Source organism: Schistocerca gregaria, chromosome 6 (assembly GCF_023897955.1).
Source record: "Schistocerca gregaria isolate iqSchGreg1 chromosome 6, iqSchGreg1.2, whole genome shotgun sequence".
NCBI lineage: Eukaryota > Metazoa > Arthropoda > Insecta > Orthoptera > Acrididae > Schistocerca > Schistocerca gregaria.
Genome location: NC_064925.1, coordinates 269077395 through 269097842, shown reverse-complemented (window position 1 = coordinate 269097842; position 20448 = coordinate 269077395). Strand labels below are relative to the sequence as shown.

Genomic DNA, 20448 nt, shown 5'->3' with positions numbered 1-20448 from the left:
ACGTGCACTGCTGACTGCAGCGACGTCAGCACACCTGACGCCACTCTGAACAGTACTATGAGATGACGAGCACTCTAACATAACTCTGAAGAGTGCAGTTGCCCTAGGAAACGAGTGGTGGTTACATGATGTGCGACACCATAGCAGACACATCTCACTCTGTTGTCCCTGAATGGCGCTGACATATGGCGGGTAGTTTCTGCAGAGATGCTGCGTAGGCACCCTGCATTACTAACGGGAAGACCATGACAGGCAGTGGCCTGTGTAGACCACGGTCATGACGTCACCCACGTCCTGCTCCCTCGGTGGTTTGAAGCCCTGATGGTGCCTCGCCTTTGCATATGTTTACCGTGGTGGTACATGTCTGATGTATGTGGTCTTAGGGTTGTTGTCCTGAACGGTAGTCCGACGCCAGATGGTGCCGAAGCATTAAGTTCCTCTAGGAACTCCGTGCTGGGAGCAGTAGGTGTGGATGGCAAGTCCCGAGAGGTAGTTAGTGCTGGTGGTAGCATACGCAGCACTACGTTGAACCCATGGCTGGTGCAGGTTGTGCCCAGTCGTCTTGCTACCCAGCGTGTTCCATTGCATTTTGGCGGTGTTGCTGGACTGCATCGACAAGAGAATGCCTTCTGCCTAAAAATCGACCATATTTATTTCGTTCCGAGGCGAACATGTTTCGTTAATACCTGGCAACTACTCACGTTGACCATGCCAGAGATTTGCACTGGTGTGCTGCCCTCAGCCCACCTGCTACTCTCGTTTTCCACTGGGTGTGGCTAGTGTTGTCTGGCAATACCCTAGCATGTATGTTATTCTGACACACATTTTGCCACACTCCAGATACCAGCCACAGCTGTTAATGCAACATTCCACAGTGACTTTTTCACTACTTATTATTTTTGCCAAAACGCCATTACTTTTGCTCGATGACTAGGTAGTGACACAACAGATTATATTGTAAACACGCGGTTTAGCCACAAGCTGTGGGGACAACTGTAAGGACAGGGCTTGAGTTGTGCTTCGTATACTCAGTCAGAAGATTACCTGTCCACAAAAGGCAATGTTCACAAGTTCGAGTCTCAGTCTAACAAACAGTTTCAATCAGCCAAGAAGTTGCACATCAACGAAAAATCCACTAAAGAGAGAAAAATTCATGTCGAGTTCTATAGGTTTACATATTTTCCTGATAAAATAAATGATAATGTTTTTCAGTGTTTCTAAAATACTTCCCCTATTCTTTCCATTCACAGCCATGTAGAAACTGTACTACATGACCATCAAGAATATCCTGTTTAGTCTGCGTTTGGCAAACTAATCATTTCTGTATCAATACTAGTTCCTTAATTCTGATACGTATCCCGATTTTTTTATCATGACCGGTATCTCAGAAACTCACACCCTTAAGAGCGAGAGGAGAAGCGAGGTGTCATTGTATTGACATTCCGTCTCGGGTGAACACCCCTCCTTTTTAAACTGACGTCACGTTCCATTCCTTTCCATTGTTGTCAACCCGCGTGGATTGGACTTAAGAACTCGATGACATCTAGTCCATTAAAAATGGAACATGCAAGAGATCAGTATGTTAGGTATACAACAACATTGTATCGTTATGTGCTATAACAATCCCATTCCAACAGCAATAATAGAAATATCTCTCTGATTAGACATTATTTCGTCGGGACTGTTACACTGCCTGACACAAAAAGTGAAGCACCCTGAATAATAGTTCAGATGTCAATGTAATTTACATGCACACACCGTTGCAGAGTATTTAAATGACTATTATTGCAATTCTCTGCCACACACCACCAGCCTGAATTTGTGTTTTTTCCAAGCCTGAACAGCGTCAGATGGTGACTAATCACTGTGAACCCCCTGAGACGCCGTGAACTCATGTGAGACCGCTTATCGGCACCTGACAGACTTTGAAAGAATCCTCACTGTAGGTCGTTATTTAGTCAGCTAGTAAAATCGAGCATTATCCAAATTTGTGGGGCTGCTGATGTGATGTTGTACGAATGTTGGACTGCATGGGAATGTGAGCGCAGGTACACTTCTCGTCAAAGTTACGGTCGAAAATGTCTGACTACGAGAAGAGCGGATTGCCGTGTTGTGCACCGAGCTCAGCGTAGCCCCACCGTATCTCCAGCTGGCGTTCTAAAACAAGCAGTCGGCTCCCTGCTTCATGCTGTGTCATCACACAACTTTGGTTACAGATTAGAAGCTGCCAGACTAGGGAGTTATATTCCCAAAGGTTGGTTGAAGTCATCGTCAAAATAAAAATGACTGTGTGTGGAATGGTTTCATGACTGGGAAGTATGGACTGCTAATGAACGGCGTCGCCGCGTTGTGTTCAGCGAGGAATCGTGCTTCTATACTACGCTGGATGACTGTCGTCAGTTCATATGCTGCGATCTGGCCAGAGGTCCCATTCATCTGATGCTTGAACAGGAGCAGCGATGTTACACTACTGCCCAGTACAATTGCTACACCATGAAGATAACAGACGTAAAACTTAACCGACGGGAAGAAGATGCTGTGATATGCAAATGATTACCTTTTCAGAGCATTGACACAAGATTGGCGACGGTGACGACATCTACAAAGTGTGGAAATGAGGAAAGTTTCCAACCGATTTCTCATACACAAACAGCAGTTGACAGGCGTCGCCTGGTGAAACTTGGTTGTAATGCCTCGTGTAAGGACGAGAAATGCGTACCATCAAGTTTCCGACTCTGATAAAGGTTGGGTTGTAGCATATCGCGATTGAGATTTTTTTTCGTGACATTGCTGCTCGCGTTGGTAAAGATCCAATGACTGTTAACGGAATATGGAATCGGTGGGTGCAGGAGGGTAATACGGAACGCCGTGCTGGATCCAAACGGCCTCATATCACTAGCAGTCCAGATGACAGGCATCTTATCAGCATGGCTGTAACGGATCGTGCAGCCACGTCTCCATCCCTGAATCAACAGATGGGGACGTTTGCAAAACAACATCCATCTGCACGAACTGTTCGACGATGTTTGCAGCACCATGCACTATAAGCTCGCAGATCATGGCTGCAGTTACCCTTGACGCGGCATCACACTCAGGAGCGCCAGCGATGGTGTACTCAACGACGAACCTGGGTGCACGAATGCCGAAGCGTCATTTTTTTCGGATGGATCCAGGTTCTGTTTACAGCATCATGATGGTCGCATCCGTGTTTGGCGACATCACGGTGAACGGACTTTGGAAGCGTGTATTCGTCATAGCCATACTGGCGTACCACTCTGCGTGATGGTATGGGATGCCATTGGTTACACGTCTCGGTCACCTCTTGTTCGCATTGACGGCACTCTGAACAGTGGACGTTACATTTCAGATGTGTTAGGTCCCGTGACTCTACCTTTCATTCGATCCCTGCGATACCATAAATTTCAGCAGGATAATGCACGACTGCATGTTGCAGATCCTGTAAGAGCCTTTCTGGATACAGAAAATGTTCGACTGCTGCCCTGGCCAGCACAATCTCCAAATCTCTCACCAACTGCAAAGTCTGGTCAATGGTGGCCGAGCAACTGGCTTGTCACAATACGCCAATCACTACTCTTGATGAACTGTGGTATCGTGTTGAATCTGCATGGGTGGCTGTACCTGTACACGCCATCCAAGCTCTGTTTGACCAGGCGTATCAAGGCAGTTATTACGGCCAGAGGTGTTTGTTCTGGGTACTGATTTCTCAGGATCGATGCACCCAAATTACGTGGAAATGTAATCACATGTCATTTCTAGTATAATATATTTGTCCAATGAATACCCGTTTATCATCTGCATTTCTTCTTGGTGTAGCAGTTTTAATGGCCAGTAGTGTACTTGTGGCATCATTGTTCTGGAAGCCACTTTGTAGGACTGGTAGCAACTGAGCGGACTCTAACAGCACGGTGATACCTCAAGGACATCCTGCGTCCTCATGATTTACCTTTAATGTGACAGTATCATGGTGCTATGTTTGAAAAGGACAATGCTCGCTCACACACTGCACGTTTGTTTATAAACTGTATGTGTGCTGTTGAGGTAGTCCCGAAGACAGCAAGAAACCCTGGTCTGTCCACATGTCAGGGACTAGTTCGGACGTCGACTCCAGCCCAGGCCCAGTATTCAGTATATCAAGGACCTGTTACAACAGTTGTCGGCCACCTTCTCTCAGTTGATGACACAATAGCTTTATGACATACGTCCTATTGCAACTATTGCACAGCATTCAGAGTAGACGGGGTGCACAGTCATACAGACAATGACTCACGCCGTCTGGGTTTAGAGGTCATCCTCAGTTCGTACAGGCGGTTTGAAGAGTTAGTGAAGGCGGAAAGCCTCGCTCGCTGGGTGGAATCAGAGCTAACTATTTGTAGTATCGTTACCAGAACCGATCGCGGTCCTCTGGTTTGGAGCCCAGTGGAAGGCTTAAAGCAGAGGCTCAGACGATTCTGCGGAGAGCTGGGGATGCAAATTTCTTGACCTCCGCTATCGGATGGAAAAATGTAGGGTCCCCCTGAATAGGTTAGGCGTGCACTACACGCCGGAAGCGGCTACAAGGGTAGCGGAGTACGTGTGGAGTGCACATGTGGGTTTTTTAGGTTAGAGAATTCCCTCCCTAGGCCCGACAAGACGCCTCCTGAGACGCGGCAAGGTAGGAGCAGGCAAAATGCAACAGGGAATAACAATATTAAAGTGCGAATAGTAAACTCCTGGAGCGTCTATAGAAAGGTCCCAGAACTGCTCTCATTAATAAACGGTCACAACGCCCATGTAGTACTAGGGACAGAAAGTTGGCTGAAGCCAGACGTAAACAGTAATGAAATCCTAAACTCAGATTGGAATGTATACCACAGAGACAGGCTGCACAGTGAAGGGGGAGGCGTGTTTATAGCGATAAGAAGTGCAATAGTATCGAAGGAAATTCACGGAGATCCGAAATGTGAAATAATTTGGGTGGTCACGGTTAAAGCAGGCTCAGACTTGGTAATTGGATGTCTCTATAGGCCCCCTGGCTCAGCAGCTGTTGTGGCTGAGCACCTGAGAGATAATTTGGAAAATAGTTCGAGTAGATTTCCCCACCATGTTATAGTTTTGGGTGGATATTTTAATTTGCCGGATAGAGACTGGGAGACTCAAACTTTCATAATGGGTGGCAGGGACAAAGAAACCAGTGAAAGTTTTTTAAGTGCTTTATCTGAAAACTAGCTTGAGCAGTTAAACAGAGAACCGACTCGTGGCGATAACATATTAGACTTTCTGGTGACAAACAGACCAGAACTAGTTGAAACAGTTAACGCAGAACAGGGAATCAGCGATCATAAAGCGGTTACTGCATCGATGATTTCAGCCGTAAATAGAAACATTAAAAAAGGTATGAAAATTTTTCTGTTTAGCAAAAGTGACAAAAAGCAGATTACAGAGTACCTGACGGCTCAACACAAAAGTCTTGTCTCAAGTAGAGATAGTGTTGCAGATCAGTGGACAAAGTTCAAAACCATCGTACAATATGCTTTAGATTAGTATGTGCCAAGCAAGATCATAAGAGACGGAAAGGAGCTACCGTGGTACAACAACCGAGTTAGAAAACTGCTGCGGAACCAAAGGGAACTTCACAGCAAACATAAATATAGCCAAAGCCTTGCAGACAAACAAAAATTACGGGAAGTGAAATGTAGTGTGAGGAGGGCTGTGCGAGAGGCTTTCAATGAATTCGAAAGTAAAGTTCTATGTACAGACTTGGCAGAAAATCGTAAGAAATGTTGCTCTCACGTCAAAGCTGTAGGTGGAAATGTCCAGACACTCTGTGACCAAAATGGTACTGAAACAGAGGACGACAGACTAAAGGCCGAAATACTAAATGTCTTTTTCCAAAGCTGTTTCACGGAGGAAGACAGCACTGTAGTTCCTTCTCTAGATTGTCGTACAGATGACAAAATGGTGGATATCGAAATAGACGACAGAGGGATAAAGAAACAATTAAAATCGCTCAAAAGAGGAAAGGCCGCTGGACCTGATGGGATACCAGTTCGATTTTACACAGAGGAACTTGCCCCCTTCTTGCAGCGGTGTACCGTACGTCTCTAGAAGAGCGTAGCGTTCCAAAGGATTGGAAAAGGGCACAGGTCATCACCGTTTTCAATAAGGGACGTCGAACAGATGTGCAGAACTATAGATCTATATCTCTAACGTCGATCAGTTGTAGAATTTTGGAACACGTATTATGTTCGAGTATAATGACTTTTCTGGAGACTAGAAATCTACTCTGTGGGAATCAGCATGGGTTTCGAAAAAGACGGTCGTGTGAAACCCAGCTCGCGCTATTCGTCCACGACACTCAGAAGGCCATAGACACGGGTTCACAGGAAGATGCCGTGTTTCTTGACTTCCGCAAGGCGTTCAATACAGCTCCCCACAGTCGTTTAATGAACAAAGTAAGAGCATGTCCTTCTCAATGGAGAGAAGTCTTCCGAAGTAAGAGTGATTTCAGGTGTGCCGCACGGGAGTGTCATAGGACCGTTGCTATTCACATTATACATAAATGATCTTGTGGATGACATCGGAAGTTTACTGAGGCTTTTTGCAGATGATGCTCTGGTGTGTCGAGAGGCTGTAACAATGGAAAATTGTACTGAAATGCAGGAGGATATGCAACGAATTGACGCATGGTGGACGGAATGGCAATTGAATCTCAATGTGGAAAATTGTAATGTGCTGCGAATACATAGAAAGATAGATCCCTTATCATTTAGCTGCAAAATAGCATGTCAGCAAATGGAAGCAGTTAATTCCATAAATTATATGGGAGTACGCATTAGGAGTGATTTAAAATGGATTGATCATATAAAGTTGATCGTCGGTAAAGCAGATGCCAGACTGAGATTTATTGGAAGAATCCTAAGGAAATGCAATCCGAAAACAAAGGAAGTGGGTTACAGTACGCTTGTTCGCCCACTGCTTGAATACTGCTCAGCAGTGTGGGATCCGTACCAGATAGGGTTGATAGAAGAGATAGAGGAGATCCAACGGAGAGTAGCGCGCTTCGTTACAGGATCATTTAGTTATCGCGAAAGCGATACGGAGATTATAGATAAACTCCAGTGCAAGACTGCAGGAGAGACACTCAGTAGCTCGCTATGGGCTTTTGTTAAAGTTTCGAGAACATATCTTCACCGAGGAGTCAAGCAGTATATTGCTCCCTCCTACATATATCTTGCGAAGAGACCATGAGGACAAAATCAGAGAGATTAGAGCCCACACAGAAGCATACCGACAATCCTTCTTTCCACGAACAATACGAGACTGGAATAGAAGGGAGAACCTATAGAGGTACTAACGGTAACCTCCGCTACACACCGTCAGGTGGCTTGCGGAGTATGGATGTAGATGTAGAGATGTAGATCTGTGAGGTTTGATTTCGTTTCGCCCTCCCTTTCCACGTGCCATATTTTCTTTTCCAGGATTTGTGTATATTTTCCAGTTAATAATTAGGATTCTGTGCTATCTTCAAAAGGCAGTACATATTTCTTACTTATGTAATTTAAATTTTCATCTAAATATGAAACACAAAAGTATTACACAAAGGCAACCCCTAATTTTTTGTAAACCTATGATGTAGTCTTACAAAAGAGATGATCTGCCGTGAAGTAAGAAGCTTATGTAACATTAAGAACAGTGGGAGAACAAAGAGACAGATAAAGAACGTTCTGTCAGTTAAGATTTTCATGAACATGAGTTCAAGTTACGAAGACAGCGTTCTCAATAGCATCAATTTCCATTACACCACACTTTCATTAAGGTGATACAAATAACTTATAACATATCTTAATCACAACACTCAGCACAATGTAGTAGGCGTTTTTAACATTAATAATATGAAAATACTTCTGCTGTTATCGCAATACTAAAGCCTATCTAATTCTTTCCAGTGTCTTCAGACTACTATTGCTGATTAAAGTTATATATTGAATATGTTTTACGTACTGTATAATTTAATACACATCTACCACTGTCTTACAATTATTATTCCAAACATGAGTAAGTTTTATTTGTATTTATACACACATGTTCATATATTTATCATTAAGAATAAATGGCCCCTAATTTTCGTAAGAAATATATGCTGCTGTCAAAATACAGTCCAAAATCAAAACCACAAAACAGATAAGTAATTTCACAAGTTGCGACATGGTCACAGTAGGGTATTCCACGGGCCCAGAAAATATCTGCTTTGTTATAAATCCAATCCCAGATCACAAATATATATCAACCATGTTATTAATTTCAGCGAACAATGACCGTCTACACAACTAAAAGCAAACATACAGATTCAGCTCGACATACAGGTATTCCCACATCACACAAAAACATGAACAGAAATTATTTTATCCATGTATGATTACATTTCAACACATGGGTAGATGCAGAAATCTACACATAACTTGTCGTTACATATATAGGTGGTACAGTCACAGTAATTAGTACTGAACTTTTCCACTTCGAACTTTCTTTTTCCCATTTGGTGGCTACTACATTTTATGTGAGCGTTGTGTTGTCACACTTTGTACGTATTATACGAGTAATTAACTAGGTTTAACAGATGCCTTTGTGCGTTACTGGTGTGTGTTTTGACTTCGTTTTCACAGTTGTTCCATTGATGATGCGATTGATCCTCATGTCAGGCATATTTTTCGGAGCTGTGACTTACTATTCATCTGTATCTTATAAGTAGAGATGATACGTGGTACTTCAAATCTGAGTAAGTTCATTGACAGTTGTTCCTTCCATTTCGTTGTATATTACAGTGAACCAGTTAGTGTGCTGCCGTTTGGCGAGTAATCTATGTAGGCGCAGTATGTGTGCTGAGAGAAAAAGTTTTGATTCTGCTTTATAAGGGAACTATATTGTTTGTGTTGTATAGTGGTACTGTTTACCAAGATACATTATATTGAAGTGTGTCTCACGAACAGAGTATGATTGACAAGTAGCGTTGCCACTCGTTTCATTTCACGTAAACCACCCATTTAGTAGGTGGATTGCGTGAGCGCAGTGTGTGTGCTTGGAGGAGGGTATTTTTCTGGATTATTAACGAGTTACGGGTGTTTCAGTTTGACACAATAACTGCATTGTACAATAATATTACGTAATTTTTGTTATATGATTTTATTTTCTAATAAAGCTTCTTCCCTCATTACATTTCATATCATAGTACGCTAAGAAATCGTCTGGGCTTTGGTACCTTTTTGCATTAAATTCATCAGGACATATTTTGCATATTTAAATGAAACGAATATTTCAATTTCAGTCATGTGAACTGACGTGCAGCAGTGACTTCTAATGTGCCAGAATGCAACAAAGTCACACATTGCTGCACCTAAGTATAACTTGTTTCCCATGAGTGTCAACAGGTATGTCGCAATGGTGTTCATGATACTCAAAATTTGTAACTTCATTACGAATTCTGTATTGTTAATTATTATGAATGTACTATCTACATACCTAACGACAAGATATGTGTAATATGATCTATCTACTCATGTGTGTAAACGTTGACATATTTGATTATAATGATTTCTGTTTCTGTATTTGTGTAATTTGTGAACATTTGTACGTCTAACTATCTTTTTATGCATATTTTTGTATCTAAAGATGGTCATCATTAATTGAAATGAACAACCCGATTGATAAGCTTTTGTGGTCTGCAATCCGACCCATAATAAATAGATAAATAAATCATTGATTTAAGGAATTGGCAAACGATTCTGATATTTTCCCTCTTTGTTATAATTCGAAACAGCTGTGCATTTTTACTTCAATTTCTGATTCAACATTGACCATGACAGCGTTGTGTTTTAGTTATACACTGAAGAGCCAAAGAAACTGGTGCACGCAGAACTGCCGTGACACGACGTGACATGGACTCGGCTAATGTTGGAGGGGAACTGACACCAAAAAAGCCCCGCACGGCTGTCCATAATACTAGAGAGTACAATGGGGTGGTGATCTCTTCTGAACAGCACGTTGCAAGGAATCCCAGATACGCTCAATAACTTTCATGTGGGCAGCGGAAGTGTTTAAATTCAGAAGAGGGTTCCTGTAGCCACTCTATAGCAATTCTGGATGTGTGGGTTGCCGCATTGTCCTCTTTGAATTACCCAAGTCCGTCTGAATGCACATTGGACGTGAATGGATGCAGGTGATCAGGCAGGATGCTTACGTAAGTGTCAGCTGTCAGAGTCGAATCTAGGCGTATCACGGGTCCCATATCACTTCAACTGCACACGCCCCACAACATTACAGAGCCTCCACCAGCTTGAAGAGCCCCCTACTGACATGCAGGATCCATGGATTCATGAGGTTGTCTCCATACCGGTACACGTCCATCTACTCGATACAATCTGAAACGAGACTCGTCCGACCAGTCATCAATAGGCCAACATCGCTGCTGACGGGCCCAGGCGAGGCAGAAGAAGGCTTTGTGTTGTGCAGTCATCAAGGGTACACGAGTGGGCCTTCAGCTCTGAAAGCCGTTATCGATGATCTTTCGTTGAGTGGTTCGCATGCTGACACTTGTTGATGGCCCAGCATTGAAACCTGCTACAGTTTGCCGGAGGGGCTGTACTTCTGTCACGTTGAACGATTCCATACAGTCGTCGTTGGTCACGTTCTTGCAGAATCTTTTTCCGGCCGCGGCGATGTCGGAGATTTGATGTTTTACCGGATTCCTGATATTCACGGTACACTCACGAAATGGTCGTAAGGAGAAATCGCATCTTTATCTCTACCTCTGGGATGCTGTGTCCCATCGCTCGTGCGCCGACTATAACACCACGTTCAAACTCACTTAAATCATGATAAGTTGCCACTTTAGCAGCAGTAACCGATCTAACAACCGCACCAGTCACTTGTCTTTATATAGGCAATGCCGAGGCTGCTCCGTATTTTACCTGTTTACATATCTTTGTATTTGAATACGCATGCCTATACCAGTTTCTTTGGGGCTTCAGTGTATAATTAAAATTATATAAGAACACAGTATACACAAATACATATTGTAATAAGTCTGACATCATTCTTACCTTATAATAAGCTGATGATGAAGAACGTTTTGCTTCAGGCGGTGGTGGATGTTTCTGTGTTCTAGAGACTCATTTGAACTCTTATTTGTGATGTAGTTCCCTTTTGTTAATGGAGACTTGATGGTCTCAACATCAGCGTTGAGGGTTATGAGATTCCTGTTAAGCACAAAGAGTTGGAAACGCAGCTGTGCTATAAGACTGACGTTGAAAGTATCAGTGGTAATAGTCATGATCGTGACGTGCACTACGATAAAAGCTGAAAAAATCCAGGTGGGGATAAAGGTGTGGAGGTGCGAAACGTCGTAAGGCAGTGCCATGGCGTTCGGAATGGCTTCAGGCCCAACGCCAAAGGTCGCCATGGGAAGGACTGACCACACCACGCTTACTATTACGCCAAGTGTCAAGTAGAAGAGGAGGAAACGGCGGTGACCTCGACAGCGCTTCCGTAGCGGAGGGATGTCACGCAGGTTCAAGAACTCTCTGAAGTCACGGTCCATCTGTAAACAATTTCAACAGAGGATGTTTCTTGCACTGTGTCATTTTACTATTAGGGGAATCTACATACAGGTCAGAACAGGTTAGTGCTCTCCTACGTTAAATATAGAGATACTTAATTCGTCTTTCAGACTTACAGTATTAGAAGAAATATGAAAACAATCGACTAAAAGAAGTCCTGAATTTGACAACTTTAACTTATCATTGAAGCCCCCGGAGTAGGCAACATTCCATTAGAACTACTGATGGCCTCGCGAGAGCCAATCCTGACAAACCTCTACCATAAGGTGAGCAAGATGTATGAGATAGGCGAAATACCCTCAGACTTCAAGAAGAATATAATAGTTCCAATCCCAAAGAAAGCAGCCGGCCGCGGTGGTTCTAGGCGCTCAGTCCGGAACCGGGCGACTGCTACGGTCGCAGGTTCGAATCCTGCCTCTGGCACGGATGTTTGTGATGTCCTTAGGTTAGTTGGGTTTAAGTAGTTCTACGTTCTAGGGGACTGATGACCTCAGATGTTAAGTCCGATAGTGCTCAGAGACATTTTTGAACCAAAGAAAGCAGGTGTTGACAGATGTGAAAATTACCGAACAATCAGTTTAATAAGCCACAGCTGCAAAATACTAACACGAATTCCTTACAGACGAATGGAAAAACTAATAGAAGCCGACCTCTGGGCAGATCGGTTTGGATTCCGTAGAAATACTGGAACACGTGAGGCAATACTGATCTTGCGACTTATCTTAGAAGAAAGATTAAGGAAAGGCAAACCTACGTTTCTAGGCATTTGTAGACTAAGAGAAACCTTTTGACAATGTTGATTTCAATACTCTCTTTCAAATTCTGAAGGTGGCAGGGGTAAAATACAGGGAGCGACAGGCTATTTACAATTTGTACAGAAACCAGATGGCAGTCATAAGAGTCGAGGGGTATGAAAGTGGTTGAGAAGGGGGTGAGACAGTGTCGTAGCCTCTCCCCGATGTTATTAAATCTGTATATTGAGCAAGCAGTAAAGGAAACAAAAGAAAAATTCGGAGTAGGTATTAAAATCCATGGAGAAGAAATAAAAACTTCGAGGTTCGCCGATGACATTGTAATTCTGTCAGAGACAGAAAAGGACTTGGAAGAGCAGTTGAATGGAATGGACAGTGTCTTGAAAGAAGGATATAAGATGAACATCAACAAAAGCAAAACAAGGATAATGGAATGTAGTCGCATTAAGTCAGGTAATGCTGAGGGAATTAGATTAGGAAATGAGACACTTAAAGTAGTAAAGGAATTTTTGCTATTTGGCGAGCAAAATAACTGATGGTGCTCGAAGTAGAGAGGATATAAAATGTAGACTGGCAATGGCAAGGAAAGCGTTTCTTAAGAAGAGAAATTTGTTAACATCGAGTATAGATTTAAGTGTCAGGAAGTATGTATCATTTGTATGGAGTGTAGCCATGTATGGAAGTGAAACATGGACGATAAATAGTTTGGACAAGAAGAGAATAGAAGCTTTCGAGATGTGGTGCTACAGAAGAATGCTGAAGATTAAATGGGTAGATCACATAACTAATGACGAGGTATTGAATAGGATTGGGGAGAAGAGAAGTATGTGGCACAACTTGACCAGAAGAAGGGATCGGTGGTAGGACATGTTCTGAGGCATCAAGGGATCACAAATTTAGTATTGGAGGGCAGTGTAGAGGGTAAAAATCGTAGACGGGGACCAAGAGATGAATAGACTAAGCAGATTCAGAACGATGTTGCTTGCAGTAGGTACTTGGAGATGAAGAAGCCTGCACAGTATAGAATAGCATGGAGAGCTGCATAAAACCAGTCTCCAGACTGAAGACCACAACAACAACATTGCAAAGACGTCTTAGGTTACGTCAAAGCATACGGATAACAGCCACAGACTAAAGCGAATATTTTGGTTTATAACAATGATACTATATGGTCACATTGTATCGATCATGGCCGTTGGTTAGAGTTGATATTGGCAAGATTCTTGCTACACACATGAGAATTTTCATGTGCTAACGTGCTACATTTATGGACATTACACCGAAAACAATTTTAGTATTCTTCATTTAGGGGGATGATTAGATGGTTAGAGGAGGTATTGAACAGAATTGGGGAGGAATTTGTGGCACAACTTGACTAGAAGAAGTTATCGGTTGGTAGGACATGTTCTGAGGCATCAAGGGATCACCAATTTAGTATTGGAGGGCAGCGTGGAGGGTAAAAATCGTAGAGGGAGACCAAGAGATGAATACACTAAGCAGATTCAGAAGGAAGTAGGTTGAAGTAGGTACTGGGAGATGAAGAAGCTTGCACAGTATAGAATAGCATCAAACCAGTCTCAGGACTGAAGACCACAATAACAACAATCATTGAGCTTTTAGAAAAACACGTCACTATATTTGCCGACTTCAAAGGCATTCCTCTCCTGACCAGTATTCTTCGAGAATCAACGCAAGGTTTGTTTCAACGTCACACATTCTTGAATATTACTAATATGCGAGACCTATGAAGAAGGTAAACTATTGTTATAAGTAGTGAAGTACAGGTAGAACTTCCTCCCATGATGTTAAGTAGTGAAGAGCATATAGAACTTCCTCCTATCATGTAACACAACAACACGGAAAGTATCAGGAAATATAACACTTTACCCAATCTAATGATACTTTTGACATACTTACTGGAAAGGAAATAACCAGTGGCGTGGAAGATATCAAAGATGATAATGTCCCTCAAATAGAAAGAGACTCTACCTCACCTCACATTACAATTTCACATTTTTCTACACTACTGGCCATTAAAATTGCTACACCACGAAGACGACGTGCTACAGACTCGAAATTTAACCGACAGGAAGATGATGCTGTGATGTGCAAATGATTAGCTTTTCAGAGCAATCACACAAGGCTGGCGCCGGTGGCGACATCTAAAACGTGCTGACATGAGGAAGGTTCCCAACCGACTTCTCTTACACAAACAGCAGTTGACCCGGCGTTGCCTGGTGAAACGTTGTTGTGATGCCCCGTGTAAAGAGGAGAAATGCGTACCATCAAGTTTCCGACTTTGATAAAGGTCGGATTGTAGCCTATCAGGACTGCGGTTTAGCGTATCGCGACATTGCTGCTTGCGTTGGTCGTGATCGAGTGACTGTTAGCAGAATATGGAATCGGTGGGTACAGGAGGCTAATACGAAACGCATTGTTTATCCGAACGGCCTCGTATCACTAGCAGTCGAGATGACAGGCATCTTATCCGCATGGCTGTGACGGATCGTGCAGCCATGTCTCGATCCCCGAGTCAACAGATGGGGACGTTTGCGAGACAACAACCATCTGCACGAACAGTTTGACGACGTTTGCAGCAGTATGGACTATCAGCTTGGGGACCATGGCTGCCGTTACTCTTGACGCTGCATCACAGACAGGAGCCGACTCAAGGACGAACCTAGGTGCACGAATGGCAAAACGTCATTTTTTCGAATGAGTCCAAGTTCTGTTTACAGCATCATAATGGTCGCATCCGTGTTTGGCGACATCGCGGTGAAGCGTGCATTCGTCATCGGCATACTGACGTATCACCCGGCGTGATGGTATGGGGTGCCATTGGTTACACGTCTCGGTAACCTCTTGTTCGCATTGACGGCACTTTGAACAGTGGACGTTACGTTTCAGATGCGTTACGACCCGTGGCTCTACATTTCATTCAATCCCTGCGAAACCCTACATTTCAGCAGGATAATGCACGTCCGCATGTTGCAGGTCGTGTATGGACCTTTCTGGATACAGAAAATGTTCGACTGCTGCCCTGGCCATCACAATCTCCAAATCTCTCACCAATTGAAAACGTCTGGTCAATGGTGGCCGAGCAACTGGCTCGTCACAATACGCCAATCACTACTCTTGATGAACAGTGGTATCGTGTTGAATCTGCATGGGCAGCTGTACCTGTACAGGCCATCCAAGCTCTGTTTGACTCAATGCCCAGGCGTATCAAGGCCGTTATTACGGCCATAGGTGGTTGTTCTCGGTACTGATTTCTCAGGATCTATTCACCCAAATTACGTGAAAATGTAATCACATGTCAGTTCTAGTATAATATAGTTGTCCAATGAATACCCGTTTATCATCTGCATTTCTTCTTGGTGTAGCAATTTTAATGGCCAGTAGTGTATGTAATGTGGAACACTGTAGGTAGAATAATCATTAAAGTATAAGAAATTTTGGCAGAATCTTTTGTTTACGTAAGAGCAAGTTGCAGCAGCCTCGCTCTCAGTTTCTTTCACTTCTATTCAAGCCGACCAATGTACTCCTTGGCACATTTTGCATTTACATGATATTGAAAAGTGCAAGTGGTCTATAAATGGCGTACCTCCAACACCCTTGTCAATCCAAGATGGCGGCAAGCCCATCTCCAGTATCGATGACGCCAGATTAGATTACATTTAGATTAGATTTGATTAGTATTAGTTCCATGGATCATGAAAACGATATTTCGTAATGATGTGGAACGACTCAAAATTTCCTATGGATGAGATAATTAAGTTAATTTAACAACATACTTAAGTTAATATAACAACTTTTTTATTTTTTGTGTTTTTTATTTTTTATTTTTTTATTATTTTTTTATTTTTTTCTTAATTTATATCTAAAAATTCCTCTATGGAGTAGAAGGAATTGTCATTCAGAAATTCTTCTGATTTCTTCTTAAATACTTGTTGGTTAACTGTCAGACTTTTGATACTATTTGGTAAGTGACCAAAGACTTTAGTGGCAGTATAATTCACCCCTCTCTGTACCAAAGTTAGATTTAATCTTGAATAGTGAAGATCATCCTTTCTCCTAGTATTGCAGTTATGCACACTGCTATTACTTTTGAATTGGGTTTGGCTGTTAATAATAAATTTCATAAGAGAGTATATATACTGAGAAGCTACTGTGAATATATCTAGATCCTTAAATAAATGTCTGCAGGATGACCGTGGGTGGACTCCAGCTATTATTCTGATTACACGCTTTTGTGCAATAAATACTTTACACCTCATTGATGAATTACCCCAAAATATGATGCCATATGAAAGCAATGAGTGAAAATAGGCGTAGTAAGCTAATTTACTAAGATGTTTATCACCAAAATTTGCAGTGGCCCTTATTGCATAAGTACTGAACTCAAACGTTTCAGCAGATCATCAATGTGTTTCTTCCAATTTAATCTCTCATCAAGAGACACACCCAAAATTTGGAATATTCTACCTTAGCTTTGCTTCTGATTAAGGTCTATATTTATTAATGGCGTCATACCATTCACTGTACGGAACTGTGTGTACTGTGTCTTTTCAAAGTTCAGTGAGAGACCATTTACAGGGAAAACCACTTAGTAATTTTCTAAAAGACAGTATTGACAATTTCATCAGTTAATTCTTGTTTGTCAGGTGTGATTACTATACTTGCATCATCAGCAAAGAGAACTAACTTTGCCTCTTCATGAATATAGAATGGCAAGTCATTAATATATATTAAGAACGACAAAGGACCCAAGACTGACCCTTGTGGAACACCATTCTTGATAGTTCCCCAGTTTGAGGAATGTGCGGATTTTTACATATTATGAGAACTGCTCATTATCACAAGACAACTAACTTCTCCTCCCTCTCCCCCTCACCCTCCCTTACCGCCTCACCATCCTCAGCCTTTCACTCTGCCGTCCGATATTTCACTGCAGTTTGGAGTGGTTACCTAGAGCACTAGTACAGATCATTTCCATTATGTTTGCACAAATTTGTGGAAGAAACAATGATGGAGGTGAAAGAAAGTTGTCAGTAACAAATAAAAGTGCAACGCTTGCCTTCACAAATGACGCAGACCCTGTGGTACAGACATTTGTAATGGTTTCTTCAACGAAAGAGCTATGCTGGCTTTGGACATTAATTGCTGCTGAAAACAATAGTGTTCAAATAAAACGTCTGAAACATAGCTTACTGTAACGTGAAATATGAGGCTTGAAAAGTCAGGAAAAAAAAGGTCTGCAGCTCAGCTTGACAATCGTTTATTGGGAAAGCTTTAAGTGTGGATATCTGTAAAGGAGACCGCGTATATGATACTAGTACGGCCATTATTTAGTACTTATCAAGTATTTGGGATCTGCACCAGGCCAGATTAAAGGAAGACATCTATGCAGTTCAGAAGCAGGCTGGTAGATTTGTTACTGGTAGGTTCGAACATCATTCAGGTATTGTATACATGGTTCAAGTGGTTCAAATGGCTCTGAGCACTATGGGACTTAACATCTGAGGTCATCAGTCCCCTATAACTTAGAACTACTTAAACCTAACTAACCTTAGGACATCACACACATCCATGCCCGAGGTAGGATTCGAACCTGAGACCGTATCGGTCGTATTGTACACTTGCTTCATGATCACAAATAGGAATTCCTGGAGGGAAGGTTACGTACTTTTTGAGGGACAAAATTAAGAAAATTTTAGGAAATGACATTTGAAGCTGATGTATTCTACTACTGTCAATGGGTATTTCGAATAAGGACCACGAAAATAAGATACGAAAAATTTGGGCATGTACGCAGACATAGAGATAGTCGCTTTTCACTCCCTCTGTTTCTGAATAGTACAAGAAAGGTAATTTCTTGGAACAGGGTGCGCTCCGTCATGCACCGTACATTAGCTTGCGGAACATACATGTAGATGTAGATAGCTGAGCACTGTGTACCACTAATAAATTGAAGTGGCAGATAAGGTCGGAAATTCAAGAAGTGCTGTAAGAAACCGGCATGGAAAAAAAATTTGTAGGGCCAGATGGTACACATTCTCTGCTACCCAGACACAGTAACCACCTAGTACCATAGCCAGTACACATGTGTGCCAAAGGGAGCATCCCCAACCTCTATTGCATGTGCAATAATGCAGCACACTGGTCGTGGACGGAAATCCATATTGTCGGACTGGAGTGATGTAAAGGCTGTTTCAAGGCAAAGGCGACAAAAGCACACAACCGCAGGATACAGAAAGTCAACGCTGAAAAGGCGACACGTTAACTGCTAAGTGACGGATGCGTTGGAGTACTAACTTTCTTTGTGGTTGTGTGCAGTCTTTCTGCTATCGGATTTCTGGGCGTTAAACAATAGTTAAAGAAGAGCTTGCAGGACAGTAACAGAAGCTGGACAGTGGTATGCATCGCTGTGCTCGGAAGGAAAGAGAGAGAGAGAGAGAGAGAGAGAGAGAGAGAGAGAGAGAGAGAGAGAGAGAGCTCTACATAACTACGGCTGAGAGATCGCCGTGGTACGGGAATTGGAGACAGCATAGGCAACACTCCTTGCTGAGACAAATACGGCTATGGTGATCTGATGCACTTCGTTAACTATTGTGAAATCACATGCCACGTGCCAATTCTCTACCCATTGTAGCTCCAGTTACTCCCCCTTTCGTGAGGCTTCCGTGGTCGGAGGTTCGAGTCCTCCCTCGGGCATGGGTGTGTGTGTTGTCCTTAGCATAACTTAGTTTAAGTTAGATTTATTAGTGAGTAGGCTTAGGGACCGATGACCTCAGCAGTTTAATCCCATAAGACCTTACCACAATTCTTTTTACGCCCCCTTTCTGAGACGTCATCATGCCTCTCTCATCTCCTAAGCTACTTTGATAAATAATGCAGACAATTTTTGGTTTCTTTAAAGTGTGGAACAGCAATCGAATTTCTCTCATTGTCGAGTGTAGCTTCCTTGTAATTTATACCAGTAGTCCCAAACCGCAAGTCACATGTATTTTTTATTATTATTATAGAACAGTTAAGTTAAGGCAACGGTGCCAAAACTGTTTTGTACTGCTATAGAAAAACTCTTTATCTGTTGCGATCAATAACGCACATAATTTTATTTAAGATAGAATCTTTGGAACTCTTTGGGGAAAGCTGACCATTATTGTGTTTGACCGAGCAGTGCTTACACACTGTATTTGGTCCATTTCGAATTTCTGCTTGTGACTTGAGTGCTTTTATAAATAATACAGACAATATCATTTTGGTGCAATGATCGTATTTTAGGTGGGTCTAACCTTCTTTTCTGTGGAACATTGCCTGACATCGTGCTTCCCATGTAGCATGTTTGCTGCATGTAATATTTAGTGGACTTCGGCAGTATACTTACTTGTCAGAAATATGTAGTTAAAATGCTAATGTGTCTTGAGATGTGATATATGTCATTAGAAAAGTACTGGCTTCAAGAACAAAATAAATGAAAAATATATTCATTAGTCAATAATTTCTTGGTTCATTATCTTCTCCGTGCTAAAATCGTGCTTGGACAACTCATTTTTTCACAGTAGTCGTGTAGCCTTATTTAGGCCTAGCAGGAAATGTCAAATATTACCGTATTGCTTTCTTAGCAGCCACGTTACCAACATGTGTATTGTAGAGTTGTACAACAGTGATACAGACAATTTGAACGTGGAAATAGCACTGTGGTACCATGTTGTAAGCATCAAGTATATCTTAAATTACAAGTTATACAATGACTGTGCTTTTCCAGTATCTGACACATAATTTCAGATAACTTTTTTGTACAGTTATAGAACTGTAATAAAAGCAGTGTACATGTGGAAATATTTAATACTAGGCTCCACTGGACGTTATACCAAGTGTGGTACAGTGATAGAATTATGTTTTTTACCCAGCGCAGCTTAACCTGTAACTGAGATAAGCAGCTGTGTCATGTATATTTTGATAAATGACAGCGATATTTTAAACTTTTTTATTTAATTTTGGCGTCCATTGTGCTAGCACCATGTGCAGTGCAAATATTAGACTTAACTGATTACCAAGTGGGCGATGCAGAGAACAAACGT

General features: G+C 42.2%; 1 protein-coding gene across 1 annotated transcript in view; it reads right to left on the bottom strand.

Moving 5' to 3' along the window:
- LOC126278575 (odorant receptor Or2-like) overlaps window positions 1–20448 on the bottom strand; it is a 126228-nt gene that overhangs the window by 74191 nt on the left and 31589 nt on the right. Inside the window, exon 3 of the mRNA XM_049978781.1 lies at window positions 11097–11593. Coding sequence (XP_049834738.1) covers window positions 11097–11593 — 497 coding nt within the window. The remainder of the gene's footprint in view (window positions 1–11096; window positions 11594–20448) is intronic.